We start from the raw sequence: 18,865 nt of genomic DNA on the forward strand, positions 1-18,865 counted from the left end.
ATAGTCCAACGAGGTATGAAGCCTAATCACTCTCAAACGATTAGAACTTTAGTTTCCCCCACTCAGAATCATCACAAAACACGAAACACATCAAAATCGAATCAATTTGACTTGCGTCGCCTGGCGGGTGTTCATCACCGCCAGGCAGTTCAACCAAAAACCCAGAATTTGTGTTGCAGCCATGTGTCGCCTGGCGGCCAGGGATGTGCCGCCAGGCGGTTTCTCTTCAAGAACCCAAATGACACATTGTTCATCTGTAAAATAAATGTCAAGAACATTGTGGTCATTAAGAGTATTTTAAGGTGCTTTAAACTTGCATCACGTCTAAAGGTGAATTTACATAAAAGTAGGGTATGGGGAGATCATTTTTGCATAATCATGACCCAATAAAAAGTTAAGAAATTTAAAATGTTAATTTAAAAAATTGCTCAACCAAAAAATCTAATAACAGTTATGCAAGTGAAAAACTTAGTTTCATAGGAATAAGTAAATTGCTCAACCCACAATTTAATTTCAGCTCTCCACGATTTAATTTGAGCAGGAGCCTTGGCTTGAGCACGGTCTACAACCTTATACAAAATCTAGTAACACCATGTTGTTGCAATTAAATATAAACACATAAGTTGTTCCAGTGACTTGTATTTCTCAATATATAAAGGATTAGAAGAAGTATTTGGATTAAATATAATGTAATGTTAAATTATGACAAACAAAAGAATTAAATTATCTCTATTGGAACATACTTAATTCACTTACTCCTTACAAATAAAAAATACATAAGCTAAGGAGTTCTTCTATTTTCAAACTACATTAATAAGCATTATGTTATCATTTCATGACATTATAAGACAAAAAAGAAAATCAAAATTATGTAATGTGATAAAATGTAAATATTACATTGTCTACACCTTTCATGCACGTTTGCTGTCAAAATCGGCAATTTGTATCCCCAATCAGCACTCATGATGAATTGGGCCTCAACCAGCGCTATAAGGAATTGGGCCTTACTACAGGATCCAATTTTGTCCAAAACAGATCCTTAATGCTTTCCTAGATATGCTTTTATAGGCACTGCTTTTGTAAATAGAAACACACTTTTCTCTTTTGTAATAAATATCAGTTTTCTTTCGTCTCTTATTGCATCTCTCTCTCTCTCTCTCTCTTTCGTCACTCCATGTGCACCAACGTTCATTACTTTCGCTTGATAATTTCTCCTCTGTTGATGAAAATCAAGTTTCTTAAGATGGTATCAGAGCTCTTCTTTTGAAGAGCTCTGCTGCGCATCACTCTGTTTCCCTTTTTCTTTCTCCTTCGTTCTTTATTCGTTTCTTTTTTTAGGGTTTCTTGTCCCTTTTTTCTTTCTTTGAGGGAAGCGGAGAATGATTCCAAAGTTGTTGTTACTAACGATTTCAATGCCCCGCATAGTTTTCTATACTTGCATCCCAACGAAAATTCAATAATTTCTCTCGTATCACCTGTTCTTGAATCACACAACTATCACTCATGGAGTAAATCGTTTGCCATTGCCCTTGGTGCAAAGAACAAGATGGAGTTCATTGATGGGATTGCTCCGGAACCAGATAAGATAGATCCAACCTATCAAGCTTGGAGAAGATGTAATAACATGGTGGTATCTTGGTTGACTCACTCTGTTTCGCCCTCAATCAGACAAAGCATATTATGGATGGATAAGTTTGAAGAGATACAGAAAGACCTAAAATCTAGGTTCTTTCAAGGAAATTTACTTCGTATTTTAGAATTACAACTTGAAGCATCCTCTCTCAAGCAAGGAAATTTATCTATTACTGAGTATTTCATAAAGATTTGTGTTATTTGGGATGTAATCTTTTATGAAGAACAATTTCCTTTTAAAACTAAACAACCTCATAAAAATTTGACTAGTATGAATAACTCTACTTTTGAACAAACTGACAATTATGTCTTTGATTTGGTTGATTTTCAATATGATATTTTGAAAGATGATTGCAATTCTGAAAACAACACTACACAGAACACTAGTCATATTGACATACAAGATGAAATCAATGATAATAATAACGAACAAGATTCTAATCTAGAGCGACCTTTGCCTAGAAGATGTACTAGGCCCAAATTTGTTCCTGCTTAACTACAAGACTTCCAAACTTCCCTTTTAACTAAAATAGAAAGAAAAACTAGATACCCTATTAATGCTTTTGTTTCTCTAGCTAGGTTGTCTCCTTCTTTCAAGTAGGTTGTTTGCTCCATTGACTCTCACGAAGAACCAGAATCATATGAAGTTGCTTCACAACATGAAAATTGGCAAAAGGCTGTGGCAGAGGAACTGAAAGCTCTTGAGCAGAACGGAACCTGGACTGTGATCCCTCTACCAAAAGGAAAGCATGTTATTGGATGCAAGTGGGTGTACAAAGTTAAGTATAGAGCTGATGGAAGCCTAGAGCGCTACAAGGCACGCTTAGTGGACAAAGGTTACAATCAAAAGGAGGGGTTGGACTATCTACACACATTCTCACCTGTAGCCAAAATAACAACCATCAGGTTACTCCTATCCTTAGCTTCTATTCATAATTGGCATTTAAAACAATTAGATGCAAAAATGCTTTTTTACATGGGAATTTAGATGAAGAAGTATATATGCAGTTACCTCCAGGTTTTAGTCATCATGATAGAAGTCATGTTTGTCATCTACACAAATCTTTGTATGGCCTTAAGCAAGCTAGTAGACAATGGTACTCTAAACTTTCATATTTCTTATGTTCTCATGGATACACTCAATCCTTTATCGATAATTCTTTGTATCTAAAATTCAATAATTCTTATGTCACAACCTTGCTCATATATGTGGATGATGTTATTTTAACTGGAAATGATATAAATGAAATAAACAACATCACTAATTTACTTGACTGCACTTTTAAAATAAAAAATCAAGGTAATTTGACATATTTTCTTGGTTTTGAGGTTGTGAGTAGCAAGGGTGTATATTTATGTCAAAGAAAATACACTCTTGACATCTTAAAGGAGCCTGAAATGCTTGGATCAACCCTTATATCAACACCGATGAACTTTTCTAGGCACAAGATCGTTGAACTTGGGGATATCCTAACTGACCCTGCTCCGTTTCGAAGGCTTTGGGTCGCCTCATTTGTCTTACTCACACAAGGCCATATATCACTTTTGTTGTGCACCATCTGAGTCAATTCATTGTTGCTCCAACTGATTTACATCATCGTGCCTCCATGAGAATCCTCCGTTACTTAAAACAGCATCCAGGACAAGGCATATTCTTTGATTCCAGTAGCAGTTTGCAGTTAAAAGCCTTTTTTGATTCAGATTGGGTTGGATGTCCCCTCACCAGAAGATCTGTAATCGGATACATAATCTATATTTGTAATTCTCCTATTTGCTGGACATCTAAGAAACAACAGATTGTTTCTAGGAGTTCTTCGGAAGCTGAATATCGTGCTGTTGGTATCGCGCAGCGGAATGTTTGAGCGTGCGGACAAAAGCCAAGAGGAGGGTGAATTGGGTTCTTAATAAAAATTATGCTTTTAATATTGTCCCTTTTAATATCAAAGATCAATTAAAATTCTTTCCTTTATTTTCTAATAAACACAATAAACTAAAGAGAGTAGAGAAGAGAAAATTACACAAAGTATTTATACTAGTTCGGATCAAAAGACCCTACGTCCAGTTGTTAATCTTTCAAAACAGAGATTAACTAAATAACTAAAATAAATCAAACTTACAATCAATGATAAGAAAGATTAGGGTTTAGAAAACACCTCTCTTGAATCACACAAGAGATGAAGACACCTCCCTTGAAATCCACAAGGGATGAAAACACCTTCCTTGAATCACACAAGGAATGAACACCTCCTTTGAATCACACAAAGGATGATCGGCTTCTCCTAGCAACAGCAGCAGCACTCAATCCCTCAAGATCCCACTTGATGAAAGTTATCGCTCTACCCACACTAGGTTTTTCAAAGCCTTCCCACAAAGAGTTCTCAAGTACTCAGACTTCTCTAACTTCTGTGTGTTTACAATGGAAGCCAACCACTCTATTTATAGAGGCCTATTTAGAAATTAGGTTAAGAATATGAAAGGTTAAGTCACAACTGCCATAGATAATCGATTATCATAAGTGATAATCGATTATTCCATAGCAGTTTCTGAAAAACATTGTTTCGTATTGATAATCGATTATCCTCTGAAATAATCGATTATTTCAAAGCAGTTTCTGAAAAATTTAAAAGAAAACTTATGATAATCAATTATCATAAGTGATAATCGATTATCACAGTGCGTTTTGTAAAAATAAGAATTTTCTCTCAGTGCTCTGTTGTTTGGGTTCTGCCTTTTGACTCTTGACCTACTATTTTAACTATCTTAAATAATGTACACATATTACAACACTTTAAACAACTAAACTCTTAAGTCTTCAATTAATCTCTTGAATCAAAGCATTCTTTTAAGTCTTCAACATTTTCCATGCATCATCATCAAGTCTTCCATACTTCTTCATAAGTCATCATCATCATCATCAAAATTCCTTATTAGAGGAAGATGTTCATCTTCTTCTTTTTGTCAACAATCTCCCCCTTTTTGATGATGATCAAAAATTACTGAAGACTTGTGATATGTCCTGTTCTTAATAAACAACTTAAGAGAAAAGAGTAGTTAATCAAAATAAAAGATAATTAATTTTTCTCTCCTTTTAAAACATAAGATATTACAAGATATCAATAAACATATATCTTCCCTTTAAATAGGTACAACTTATCACAAGATAATAACACAAATATATCTCCCCCTTTTTGATTATAATCAAAAATGAATTCTTTAGACAATTCCCCTTAAATCAGATAACTTAAGTTCCCTTAAAAAATTGTTTAAGATATAAAAACACTTTTTTGATACAAACATTTCAAGAACAAATACTCCCCCTTAATCAAAGACTCCCCCTAAATCAAAGACTCCCCCTAAATGAAAGAAAGACTATAAAGATTAAAAAATATGGGTTTAAAGAAGGAAATGTTATATTAACAAAATGAACTCCAACGTTTAATTTGCATTTACGAAGTACCTAGTTGTTGCTCATGGTCTAAATTTTTGAAAAGCTCACTCAAACGGTAAAAAATTTGAAAATATGTGTCCTACTATGCAAGATAATCGATTATCAGCTTAAGATAATCGATTATTGGTTCATACCCATGAACAAAAATTTCCAAATTTGCTGATAATCGATTATTACCTGAGATAATCGATTACTGATAATCGATTATCACCTGAGATAATCGATTATCACAGCGGAGTTTTTCGGAAAACACTGAAATTAATGATTTTTACCTCTTTTTCACATATCTAATATTCTCAAACCCATTATAAAATCATATAACTCACCAGGATACCAAAAGTTTGATAAATATACTAGATCTTTGAACATCCAAAGGGACTTTCTTGATTTTTTTTTTTTAAATAACCTGTGAGATAGAGAACAATAAAATTTTGGTCCCCAATAAACTTCTTTTGGTCCTTTAAGGTTAGAGACATGTTACTTTATAATAGGAATCCAAGCATATCTTCCATTAGGGACATCAAAATGTTTGATTCTACATTTATTTGAACTGTGCTCCTTTAGCATACAATAAAAACATGTTACACAATTTATATTCCTAGAATAACGTTTACCTTTTTCTACCCATACCCTATGGGCTCTTTTATTCTTATTCTTAGGAGCTTGCTTGTTGTTACTTAAATCATTTTTCTTAAAATTAGGCTTTTTAACACTTTTAATTTCTAATGCATCTTCAAGTTGTTTTTCTAGAATATTTAAATCAAACATATAGCTTTTACAAGATGCACATTCAATAATTTCAGTCTCTTTATTTTCTAAAATTGAAATTTTATTTTTCAAAATTTCTTCTTCTTCAAGAGATTTTTCAAACTTACTTTGTAACTCCTTAAAATCATATTTTAATTTCTTGTGAGCGGCATCTAACTTACTAGATTTATGAAGTAGTTGTTGAAATGCATCATACAAAGAATCATAATCATTGTCATTACTACAAGAACTTACCTCACTATCAGAAGAGTCATGTTCAGCAATCAAACATAGATTTGCTTCCTCATCAGATTCATTAGAGCTGGATGAGCTTGAAGAAGAACTTGAATCGTTATCCTCCGATTTCTTTTTCTTGAAAACCTTTTTGCCGTTCTTCTCTTTACCCTTTTTAGCATTTGGGCAATCCATTTTTACGTGACCTGTTTCACCACATCCATAGCAATTGAATTTTGAAACAAAGTTTTGGTTTTCGTTTTTATACCTTTTGTGATGACCTTTGCCATTGCTCTTCATAAACTTTGTGAACTTCTTTATCATTAGACTCATATTCTCATCATCAGAGTCATTATCTTCTTTGGGGATTTTGCTTTTGATGATCTCAGATTTGAAAGCTATGTTCCTTTTCCTTCCTTGGTCCTCTTCTTCATTTAAACGCCCAAGTTCAAGTTCATGCTCTCTCAATTTACCAAAAAGAGCCGCCATGGACATTATTGTAAGATTTTGAGATTCAGTGATCGTCGTAACCTTTGGCTGCCATGTCCTGTTCAAAGATTTTAGAATTTTTATATTTAACTCATCAATATCAAAATTTTTACCTAACCCAGAAAGATGATTGACGATGTGCGTAAAACGCTTTTGCACATCACAGATGGTTTCGCCTTGTTGCATTCGGAGCATCTCATATTCTTGAATTAATGAGTTCTTCCTTGCACGCTTAACATCATCTGTTCCTTCATGGGTTACTCGTAAAATCTCCCACATTTCCTGGGCACTTGTACAAACTGAAATTCTATAAAATTCATCAAGAGTTAGTGCAAATGATATTATATTTCTGGCCCTAACATCATATTGAGCCCTTCTATTTTCTTCCGCAGTCCATTGGGAAAAAGGCTTAGGTTCCTGCAAATTATTAACAGTAATAGTAGGAACAAAAGGACCATTTAAAATAGCATCCCAAATACCTCTATCAATAGACTCCAAAAAGATTTGCATCCTGATTTTCCAGAAAGGATAATTTTCACCAGTAAAAAGTGGAGGTCTGTCAATAGACGCACCCTCAGCAAAAGTTTGATTTTGTCCAACCATTTTCGAAAAATTTGAATAACTATCAAAGCAAGCTCTGATACCAATTGTTGGTATCACGCAGCGGAATGTTTGAGCGTGCGGACAAAATCAAGAGGAGGGTGAATTGGGTTCTTAATAAAAATTGTGCTTTTAATATTTTCCCTTTTAATATCAAAGATCAATTAAAATTCTTTCCTTTATTTTCTAATAAACACAATAAACTAAAGAGAGTAGAGAAGAGAAAATTACACAAAGTATTTATACTGGTTCGGATCAAAAGACCCTACGTCCAGTTGTTAATCTTTCAAAACAGAGATTAACTAAATCACTAAAATAAATCAAACTTACAATCAATGATAAGAAAGATTAGGGTTTAGAAAACACCTCTCTTGAATCACACAAGAGATGAAGACACCTCCCTTGAAATTCACAAGGGATGAAAACACCTTCCTTGAATCACACAAGGAATGAACACCTCCTTTGAATCACACAAAGGATGATCGGCTTCTCCTAGCAACAGCAGCAGCACTCAATCCCTCAAGATCCCACTTGATGAAAGTTATCGCTCTACCCACACTAGGTTTTTCAAAGCCTTCCCACAGAGAGTTCTCAAGTACTCAGACTTCTCTAACTTCTGTGTGTTTACAATGGAAGCCAACCACTCTATTTATAGAGGCCTATTTAGAAATTAGGTTAAGAATATGAAAGGTTAAGTCACAACTGCCATAGATAATCGATTATCATAAGTGATAATCGATTATTCCAGAGCAGTTTCTGAAAAACATTGTTTCGTATTGATAATCGATTATCCTCTGAAATAATCGATTATTTCAAAGCAGTTTCTGAAAAATTTAAAAGAAAACTTATGATAATCGATTATCATAAGTGATAATCGATTATCACAGTGCGTTTTGTAAAAATAAGAATTTTCTCTCAGTGCTTTGTTGTTTGGGTTCTGCCTTTTGACTCTTGACCTACTATTTTAACTATCTTAAATAATGTACACATATTACAACACTTTAAACAACTAAACTCTTAAGTCTTCAATTAATCTCTTGAATCGAAGCATTCTTTTAAGTCTTCAACATTTTCCATGCATCATCATCAAGTCTTCCATACTTCTTCATAAGTCATCATCATCATCAAAATTCCTTATTAGAGGAAGATGTTCTGCTTCCACCGCTTGTGAGATACAATGGCTTCACCATCTCCTGCAAGATCTCAGAATTCATCACCAGCAGCCCTCTCTTTTGTACTGTGACAACCTCTCTGCCATTCAAATACCTTCCCACTAGGTCTTCCACGAGATGACGAAGCATATAGAAATAAACTGTCACTTGATTAGAGAAAAATTTAAGCAAGGTATCATCAAACTTCTGCACATCAGCACTCAGCATCAGCAAGAAGATATTATGACAAAAGCTCTTTCTCTAGCCACTTTCAACTCTCTCATGTCCAAGCTGGGACTTCTCAACATTTACGTCCAGCTTGAGGGGGGGCTGTCAAAATGGGCAATCTGTATCCCCAATCAACACTCATGTGAATTGAGTCTCAACCAGCGCTATAAGGAATTAGGCCTTACTGCAGGATCCAATTTTTTCCAAAACAGTTCCTTAATATTTTCCTAGATATGCTTTTATAGGCACTGCTTTTCTAAATAGAAACACACTTTTCTCTTTCGTAATAAACTAAATAATATATAATTAAAAATATATATATATATAAAGCTGAATGTGTAAAAAAAAACCAAAAAGTGAAGTCGTCATGCCCAAGGACGACTTAACTTTTAAAATATATAGAAACCGGCTTCTGAGAGCACGGTTTCGCTTTTTGGAAAAAAAAAAAAAAAAAAGAAACCGGCACGGTGGAGGACGACTTCACCTTTAATGTCGTCCTCCATCACGACGACTTGACCCTATTTTGCAAAAAAAAATTCAACGGACCCATTTTTACAAATTTGAAATTAAAACGACCCCTAAATACAAAAAAGCCAGTTAAACCCCTATAACCTTGTAAAAGAGTGTAAAAAGATTGTGGCAGCTAACGAATTTAAAGTAGACCAAGAATTACAAATATGGTCTTTTAGGTTAATAGAAAATTACATTTCCTCTTAAACAAATTTTGAATTTCAATGTTAGGTTCGGACTAAAAAAATATACCTTATTAGTAATTAGTTTGTGACAAAAAATGTTAGTCATTGTAATGACTAATTTAGATACCAATTACAAAGTAAAAAATATTAGTTACTGGAATAATTACTATTATGAATAAAAAATTATAATTGGTTTCTAAATTTAACGACTAATTATAAATTTTTATTTATGATAACGACTATATTAGTAACCAATAATTTTTTATTTTATAAATTTATATTTACATTAGTCATTATAGTGACTGATAACTTTTAGTCATTAAAATCGATTATTAATGAGATATTTTTGTGTAGTGTGATATAGATTGAAAATTAGATTTTGTTTCATTAAACATTACAATAATACATTGTTTTTCACCCTCTATGTACATTTTTTATTTACACATCCTTGAAAACCATTTTAAATTGTTTATAAATTTCCTCAAAATAAAACTATGAAACACGTTCTCAATCTAATGCAGAAGATTTGAATATCTTGCCTAATAGTTTGTTAACAGAATTAGTAATCCTTGCAACCAAATATATGTTTTAAAGGTTCAAAGATACTTATGATCATAAAATAAATTAAAAACAAACTTAAGATTTGAAACAAAATTTAATGAAAGTATAAGCATGTTAAGGCTTTTTAGTGATAAGAGAAAGATACACTAAAAGTATTAATGATGAGAAAAGATTATGAGAATTTTAAAAATAATTTGATTTAGATAATGGAGATTAATTTTTTATTAAAAAAATTAAAGATAAAACCATTCGAAAATATAAATCTTTTAAATTTTATAGATATATTGATACCAAATTAAATAAATACTCATCCTTTTCATGTAATTTCTAAGATAAAATACAAATACATGAATAAATGACAAATGTTAAAAGTGCAGGATAGCACAATAGTGTGAAATGTATGCACCGTTTGTTTAAATTATAAATTTTATATTTATTTTATATTTGTGTTCAGAATGTTTACACGCACAACATATAAGTGCGTAAATAAAATTATTCATTTTTCAAATATTTAAAAAAATTAAATATGGTTAAAAGTGCAGGATAGCACAATAGTGTGAAATGTATGCACCGTTTGTTTAAATTATAAATTTTATATTTGTGTTCAGAATGTTTACACGCACAACATATAAGTGCGTAAATAAAATTATTCATTTATCAAATATTTAAAAATATTAAATATAATTAAAAAGGTTAAAATATCTATTTGGTTTTAATTTTCGTCAAGTTTTGTTAAATAAGTCATAATTTTGTTTTTGTGTTCAAATATGTCCCAATTTTCGTTAATTTTGTTCAATTGGGCCTTTTTTGCTAACACTATTTAAATCATTAACGACTATGAACAGTGATGGTCACATATCACTTCGTGATTTTTTTATTTTTTTTAAATTTTAATTTAATTTTTTTAATTTTTTTTAATTTTTTTTCAATTTTTTATATTTTTTTTAAAAGTTTCACATTTCAACCTAATAACGTGCCACGTGTCAAAGTCAATGTTCTATATTCAATTTGGTCTCTATATTTGTTATTTTTGTTCAATTTAGTTCTAATGTTTGTTAACATGAACCAATTTTGTTCCTCTCCAAATTGAAACCAAATTTAATTTTTATATTAAAATTCACATTTTTTTTATTAAATATTTTATATAGTATATTAAAATTCATATCATTATAACTTTGATATAAAATTGAATTTTGTCATATCTTCAATATGTACAAAATTTGTCAATTTTAAACAAGATTGAGACTAAATTGAACAAAAATAACAAATATAGGACCAAATTGAATATAGAACATTGACTTTAACAGGTGATACTGCTAGGTTGACACGTGTCACACTGTGGATTGACACGTGGATATTTAAAAAACATTAAGAAAATTTAAAAAAATTAAAAAATTGATGGACATTTTCTTAACGACCATCTAATAATAATTCAATTCTTTTAATCTTATATACTGTTATAATCGCATAGTTAATTATCAGATTTGTCTCTTTTAACTTATCAGATTTGTGTCTTTTTTGGCACTGGTAGACTATAAAATATAACACTAATGTAACGATAATAACAAAAAGTTAAAAGTTTCTAAAATATTTTTTTTTATCAGTAAAAATTACTAAAATATAGTTAATTTAACAAAAACTTTTTGTATTTATCAAAATAACATAAGTCTCAAATAAAGCACGAATTTGATTATTTCACCTACCAAACAAACATGCTGATAATGAACTCTATATTATAAATTTAACTTTTAATTTTTAGTAAATATTTTAATGTAGGAATTCTTATTAAAAAATATGTAGTCGCATGCCTTTTCTTTTTGTGACAGTTCCCATTAAGCTTTTAGATTCAATCAAAAATCAATTTGTTTTCCTTTTCAAGTTATTAAAACTGATAATATTTTGTTTCCTTAATCATTTTAACTAACATAATTTCTTCGATAAAGATTTAAACGTATGTTATATTTATTGATATTATTATCCTAATTAATATTTATATATATTTTCTATATGTATATATTTATAGAGATATAATATATATTTATACTATTATATAAATCTATTTTTACCCTTTAAATAGCTGTTTTTTTTAAATTAAAATAATCATTTTACAAATTTTACCTTTTAATTATTTTTTTTAAAATTGGTATTTTTTAGTTGACCTTAACTATTTTTTAAATTAAAATAACTATTTATAATAAAACTATAAAAATTATTTATATTTACTTTATAATAATAATAATAATAATAATAATAATAATAATATTACATAATAATTCTTAGAGAATTAAGTATCGAAATATTTGAATGGTTTTTTCTACAAATACTTTTAGAAGAAAAAAATTTATAATAAAAACAAACTTTTTAATAAATTAAAGTTCGGTTATACATAAGTTAAAAAGAAAAGTTATATAAAACAGTTTTTTACAAATTAACTTATGCATTGGTTAATTTTAGTTTATGAAGAAAATAATTTTATGTTTTAAAATATTTAAAAATTTGTTCAAATATATTTCTAATAATATTTTAAAATTCAAATTGATGCTCCCTAATATAATGTGAAAGTAAATTTGGACGTTTGCTATGTGAATATAAAGACAGTCTTCAGTAAGGCTTTTGGCACTAAAAAAATCAATTTGGGAATCTTAATATCGTTTTCAATATCAATTATGGATTATCCAGTGATGTAGATCTCTCTTCTATTTAGGCTTTTGGATTCAACTTATTGATCACATTAATCACTTGTTATAGGATAAGTTCATTTTTCATTTTTTATTTTATTTTTTATGATAACTATTAGAAAGCTTTGATCATTAGGCTTTTCAAATTACTATATATTTTATACAAGATGGCGAATATATTCTAGGAGTTATCCTAAATACTCTTAAATCCCAAGATGCTGATATTAATTTAACCATGTATTCTCAGGCCATGATAATTAGTAACGCTGCTTATATATATATATATATATACCAAATTTTACAATATGTAAGAGAGAAAATATTAGTAAAATAAAGGTATCATATTAAAATAAAGAGATCATTATTAAAAAAAATATAATAATTGAAATTCACCTATGAAAATAAGTTAGAAGATGACAATTTTGTAATTATGAATTTTATTATATATATTTTTTTCACATTTTCTATCATCCAAATTTCTTCATGATCCATATTTTGAATCTAAAATATCTTTCCATAATCTCTTCTCTTCATTACACAGTCTCCACTTTCACTTGTCCAGAAGGACCACATTAAATCGTTTTAAGTCTTTAATGTCAAGACCCTCTTCTTCCTTTGATTTACATAAGGTTTCCCATTTAAACCATGCTATTTTTCTCTTGACTACATCCTAACCCCATAAAAATTTTCTTTATATTCTCATGATTTGTTCACTAATCCATGTTGAAATTTTAAAGAAATACATAAATAAATAGGTACAACTATAAAGACAGATCTAACTAGACACACTCAACTCGTGAAAGACATAAATTTTCCTTTCCACTAAGATAAGTTTTGCTTAACCTTATTCTCAATTAGGTCCCAAAATTGTTTTTGTCTTGGGTTGCCTCCTATATTTATGCCTAGGTATTTGAGTGAAACCTTCATCAAACCACAATTCAGAATAATAGTGCTTCTTTTTAACTCATCTTCTGTTATTCCTACTCCCCATACCCTACTTTTATGTAAATTCACCCTTAGACCTGATGCAAGTTCAAAGCACCTTAAAATATTTTTAATGGTCACAATGTTCTTGACACTTATTTTACAGAGGAACAATGTGTCATTACGAATTGCAGCATATTCACTTTTACCGTTTATGTCCCTACCCACATTCCTGTAGCACTTGCTTCTTATTAGCTTGTCTAATAATACTTGTCAGTCTTTTTCCACTATTAAAATCAAGAAAGGTGTTAAAGATCACCTTGTCTAATAAATATGTGTAAGATTGTATTTAAAACATTTGAATCTATCACATTGGATTTTGTCTTAATCAAACACTAACTTAATCTATCTTTGACAAGTAATTGTAACAAGTAATCGATCGTCTGATATAAACCTAGTGGTGAAAGAGAAAAAAAAAAAACCTGAACAGAGAGAAGACGTGATCCCATGAACATAAAGCATTGATAATGTATACTTGACCCTACCAATTGTTTTAACTATGTTTAGTATTTATTTGATTAATTTTTAATTTATTTTAATTTGTTATGTATCGTAAATGTGTGAGGATAAAATATATTAATAAATATATCATATGTTTAATATTTTATCGAAGAAATTTTTATGTTATCTGAAACTATTATGAAAACAAAATATTATCCGCTTGAATAACTAAAAAGGGAAAACAAATTGATTTGATTGATTCTAAAAGCTCAATGGACACTGTCATAAAAGGAAAAAGGCAAGTGACTACATAATACTTTATTAAGACTTCCATTAAAAAAAATGGAAACTTAAATTTATTGAGCTTGATGGTAAGATAAATGAGCTAGTTAGGCCTCTATTTTATTAGCTTATAAATTATTTTGATAAATTTAAATATATTTAATAAAGTACCATAAAAATGATTTATTTTAATAACTTTTATCTGTTAACTTTTTTCATTTTTGTATTGTTATCACTATTGAATAAATATAACCCATATCAGTCTTAGTATTTCATTTGACTATCAAATAATTATTTTAATAATTAATTCAATTTTAGTATTTAATTATTATTTTAACATTATATGTTGAATAATTAATGTTTCATTATGTTATATTATGTGAAAACTATACAATCAAAATTGTAAGTAAAAGATTTAATGTAACACTAATTCAATTAGAAAAATTAAAATATTTCAAATTTTAAAAATGTATAAAATTAAAGATGATTAATACATGTTAATTTTAAATAATTTAAATAAAATTACATACAAAAATACTGTAGTATATATACTAGTAAAAAATAATAAAATTATTATTATTATTTTTATTATAAAATTAAGTATAAGTAATTTTATAATTTTATTATATTTAGTTTTTATTTTTTGTAGATAATTTTTTAACTAAAAAATAATTAAGTTTGAAAAGATGTTAAAAATTACAAAAAAAAAACAATTAAATTTTAAATAACTGATCATTAAAATATAATATTGATAAAATAATTATTTTAATTTAAAAATTATTTAAAGGATAAAATTGAAAAAACAATTCTTTTATATATAGAATATTGAAGATATAGATACATGTTTAAAAAGTCAATAAAAACACTAAAAATTTTAATATTATTTTAGAATTGTACTTACTAATGATATATTTTTATGTAAAAAACGCAAATTTTATTTATATAAGAAAATTTATATAGTTCTATGTCAGTTTATATTCTAAAACTAGTTTATCCCGCAATTCTATCAAACATTTTTAAATACAACTAAGAGATTCCAAAGGAAAATGTATTGACCTCCTAATCAGATAACCTATTATTCTATATGTGACAAGTTATAGTAATAATGAAAAAGAGAATTAAAATGCAAAGTCCTTTAATTGTTCTTTAAACATACTTGCAATAAATAAAGTGAAGCAAGTTGAATTCCACCTACCATGCCACTTCATTCTTAATTATATCCCAATTCATTATTTTATTTCTTCATTTGGTTTTAGATTAATTATTTTGACCAATTCTCATGATTCATTATAAGAGAACTCAACCCAATATCAAGAATTTGTTTTGTTTATATATATTTAAGAACAGTTATGAACCATGATCTAACAAGTGGTTTAAAACATGAATGAACTAAAGTGGTTCACTATTCTTTTATATATCGACATTTATTCATGAAGCCATTACCAAGACAACAAAAAATTAAAATGTAGAACCAAAACCCTTTTAAATGTTTTCTCTTTCTTTGCATGGTGTGAATGGTTCCTGCATAATTTAAATGCTCAATAATATATAACAAAACCTTTTCCTCTTTTGATAGAAAGACAAGAATCGGTCATATATTGCAAATTTTTTGGCACCAAAATAGCAGTCCTCTATAAATTGTTTTGAGAAAGAAGAATTTGAAGAAGAAAAAACTTCCTTGACAAAATTGTTAATTTTGGAAATTAACTTTTCAAAACATAATCTGTTCAAGAGGAAAATAAAATACACAATCACCATCACTAAATTTACTTCATATGAGTCAAACTTTAAGGAGAGAAAAGATAATAAAGGAAAATAGAGGAAGAGGAAGAAGAAGAACTCATATATAATTAGCCATTCCAAACACATGTACTTGTTCTTTACTACACATGAGGAAAATTCTTTCACATGTTTTGGTTGATTCATGCAAACACCAATACCAAGTATAAGAAAATATAAGAAAAAAAGGGAAAAAATTGAGGAGAGAAGAAGAAAGCTATATGGTCCCAATCTAATTCATAGAGAAAGCCAAGCCAAACAATTACAAGAAAGGAAAAAAAAAAAAAAGCTACAATATATATTCACATAGTATTTGAGTTGCTACATCAAAATTGCATATCTCATGCTGTCATTTACCATAAGATGATTCATTTCAGAAATCTGCACAAATTCACCAGAAACCCAAACCCCATCTGATCCATTTGCTTCAGGATGAGACACACATGAGAGAATTGAAACGGGAGCATGAAGAATGCCATATATAACAGAGATTCCACTCCAACTATGCTCTCTTCTTCCACCGTTTGTACCACCCTCAAACATGTTCTCATCAGCCACTCTTGATGAACTCTTCTTTGTGTTCTGCAGTTTTCTTGTCACCACACTCAGAAAACGCCACATACTTAGTTTCTCACTTTCTCTGCTACAAGAAGGAACCAATAAACAGACCTAAAAATCCAAGCTTGTGTTTGTGCTGTTGGATGAAGAGGGAATTGAAGGAAGCAAGGGTTTTGATATAATGGTAATTTTGGTGGTGGTGTTGGTAGTGCTTGTGGTTATCACAAAAGGTTTATGGGTTCCTTTTGGTTTTAAAGAAGCCAACTATCACTACCATTTTCATTTCCCATTATAATGAAAAGTGGACCCTATCAAACCCAACTTGCCGACAAAGCTGCCTAACTGTACAAAAAAGTGTGATCTTTACTTTTGAATTTGGTTTTACTTTTGTTTGAGTCATACTTGTACATTTGTTACCCAGTAAGCGATGGTTTTTTCACAAACACATGGAGGACGGAATTTAAGGTATTGCTTTACGTGGTAATACCAAGTTGAAGGAAGGGTGCAGGAAGCTAAAGACAAAACTTATTATGGCCAATCATTGGATCAGTAAAATCATCAGAGAATCATCACAGCCGTTTGATGAATCATACACATTGCATCAAAAGTGAAATTAATCACTTTGGATTCTTTTGTTCTTCTTTTTTTGTTAACCTATGGTTGTGGACTGGTTGGTTATTCTTCTTTTTTACTTTTCTAAATTTGTTTATACTTGTGGTGTAGGTGTAGGATCGCCATTAATTGTCAAGTCTGAATTTCATATTTGATTCTTCTAAACTCATAGATTTTGAAGTAGTAATTAATCTCTAAATAAATAATTATTTGATCCATTGATTAAGTTTTTTTAATAGAGTAATAAAAAGTGTTGGTTGAGATGAAAGTTAAAGTTGATAAGAATTAAGATTAGCGGTATATGATAATTAAAAAAATATAAATGATTCTTTTAAAAGATAAAAATATGGATTACATAGAAGGTTTGTGGTATAATAATGGTGTATGATATAAAGTTTATAGGTTCCTGCAAATCGTGTGGGAGAATCAATACCTGTACCAAAATGCGATAGAGACATATGTGGTGTTATATGAAGTAGTACTATTGCTCCACTATATACAACCCCAAACCATCTAATTCTCCAAAACAAAAATGCATACAAATTACCAAAATATTGAATGCGACAAAATACTCATGGAGGACAAAAATAAATACCTTAGTATTTCAACTTAAATGCATTTACTAACCAACAAGTCTTTCACAAAATTCATATTGCACTCAATTTTTCTATTCAAATCTCAACCCGTCTCTTAAAGGATGACCCGGTGGATTGCCGGCCTCTCCTAAAACTTTTTTTTTTCAATTTTTAATTATATATATTAAAAGTATATTTAAATATATAAATGATTTTCAAACTTTTAATTATTTAATTAATATGTATTATACTTAGACGATCATGGGTAGCTATCCAGTCTAAACCGTCTACGTCTAGTTGAATTGTAAAAAGATGGTTAACTAAACAAGATAACACACATGGTGGTTCGGGCCGCCTACTCTAGAGAAGAATAGCGCCTAAGGAAGAACAGTTAATCCCAAACTTAGAAAAATGCAGTGAGGCCTCCAGTGTCGACTCACTAACATAGGGCTTGGGCTTGGCCCAGGCCCATTTAGAACCTGAACATTGGCCCAACGTGATGAGGAGGGTTCATCCCATAAAAAAGAAAAAACATAATTAATGCCTCTATAAATGCACATGGACCCCAACAATACTCTTTCATTAATTCACTAATATGAGATTTGACTTTTGAGAGTCTTTGCTGACTTGATCGTTGGAGTCCTTTCTGCAAGTAACCCTTAAGCATCCAAACTGCCAACATTAGGAGAAGGCACATCCAAGCCAAGGAGTAACCAGTTCGAGAAGTCAGTGATTGGGGTAAGATGTGATTTGTGTTCTCTAATATTCTGTTATTGTTTCTGCAGGAACATAATCTATCTAATTAAATAAATTAAAATAATTATCACATTGCTATATTAAATGATTTTTTTTATAATTAATCATTGAAATTCAAATTATAAATGTTAATGATATAAATTATAATACTAAAATAGGTCATCATACGTCCACCCCACCTTAACAGTTAGGTGGATGAAAATTTAACGCAACCAGTCAAATTTTGACTAGTCAATTATGTCAATCCTAAGAAAATATAATTGAAAAAGAAATTTCACTAATGTTTGTTACCTTTGTTTGTAATTAGATTTATTAATGAAAATTAATTACCAAAAAAACATAAATACTTAATATTATTAATTTTGTTAATATATATATATATATATATATATATATATAATGTATGTATGATTAA

General features: G+C 29.6%; 1 protein-coding gene across 1 annotated transcript; it reads right to left on the reverse strand.

The window, feature by feature from the left end:
- Positions 1 to 15,997: 15,997 nt before the first annotated feature.
- On the reverse strand, positions 15,998 to 16,758 carry LOC114187494 (uncharacterized). The gene has a single exon (XM_028075754.2). The coding sequence runs from the start codon at positions 16,568 to 16,570 to the stop codon at positions 16,271 to 16,273; it is 300 nt and encodes a 99-aa protein (XP_027931555.1). The 5' UTR covers positions 16,571 to 16,758; the 3' UTR covers positions 15,998 to 16,270.
- Positions 16,759 to 18,865: the final 2,107 nt, after the last annotated feature.

Source organism: Vigna unguiculata, chromosome 6 (assembly GCF_037176805.1).
Source record: "Vigna unguiculata cultivar grain cowpea cultivar isolate G323 ecotype 2 chromosome 6, ASM3717680v1, whole genome shotgun sequence".
Lineage (NCBI taxonomy): Eukaryota > Viridiplantae > Streptophyta > Magnoliopsida > Fabales > Fabaceae > Vigna > Vigna unguiculata.

Bases quoted from the DNA above. Each gene is read 5' to 3' on its own strand.
- LOC114187494 (XM_028075754.2), bottom strand. From the start codon at position 16,570: ATGTGGCGTTTTCTGAGTGTGGTGACAAGAAAACTGCAGAACACAAAG.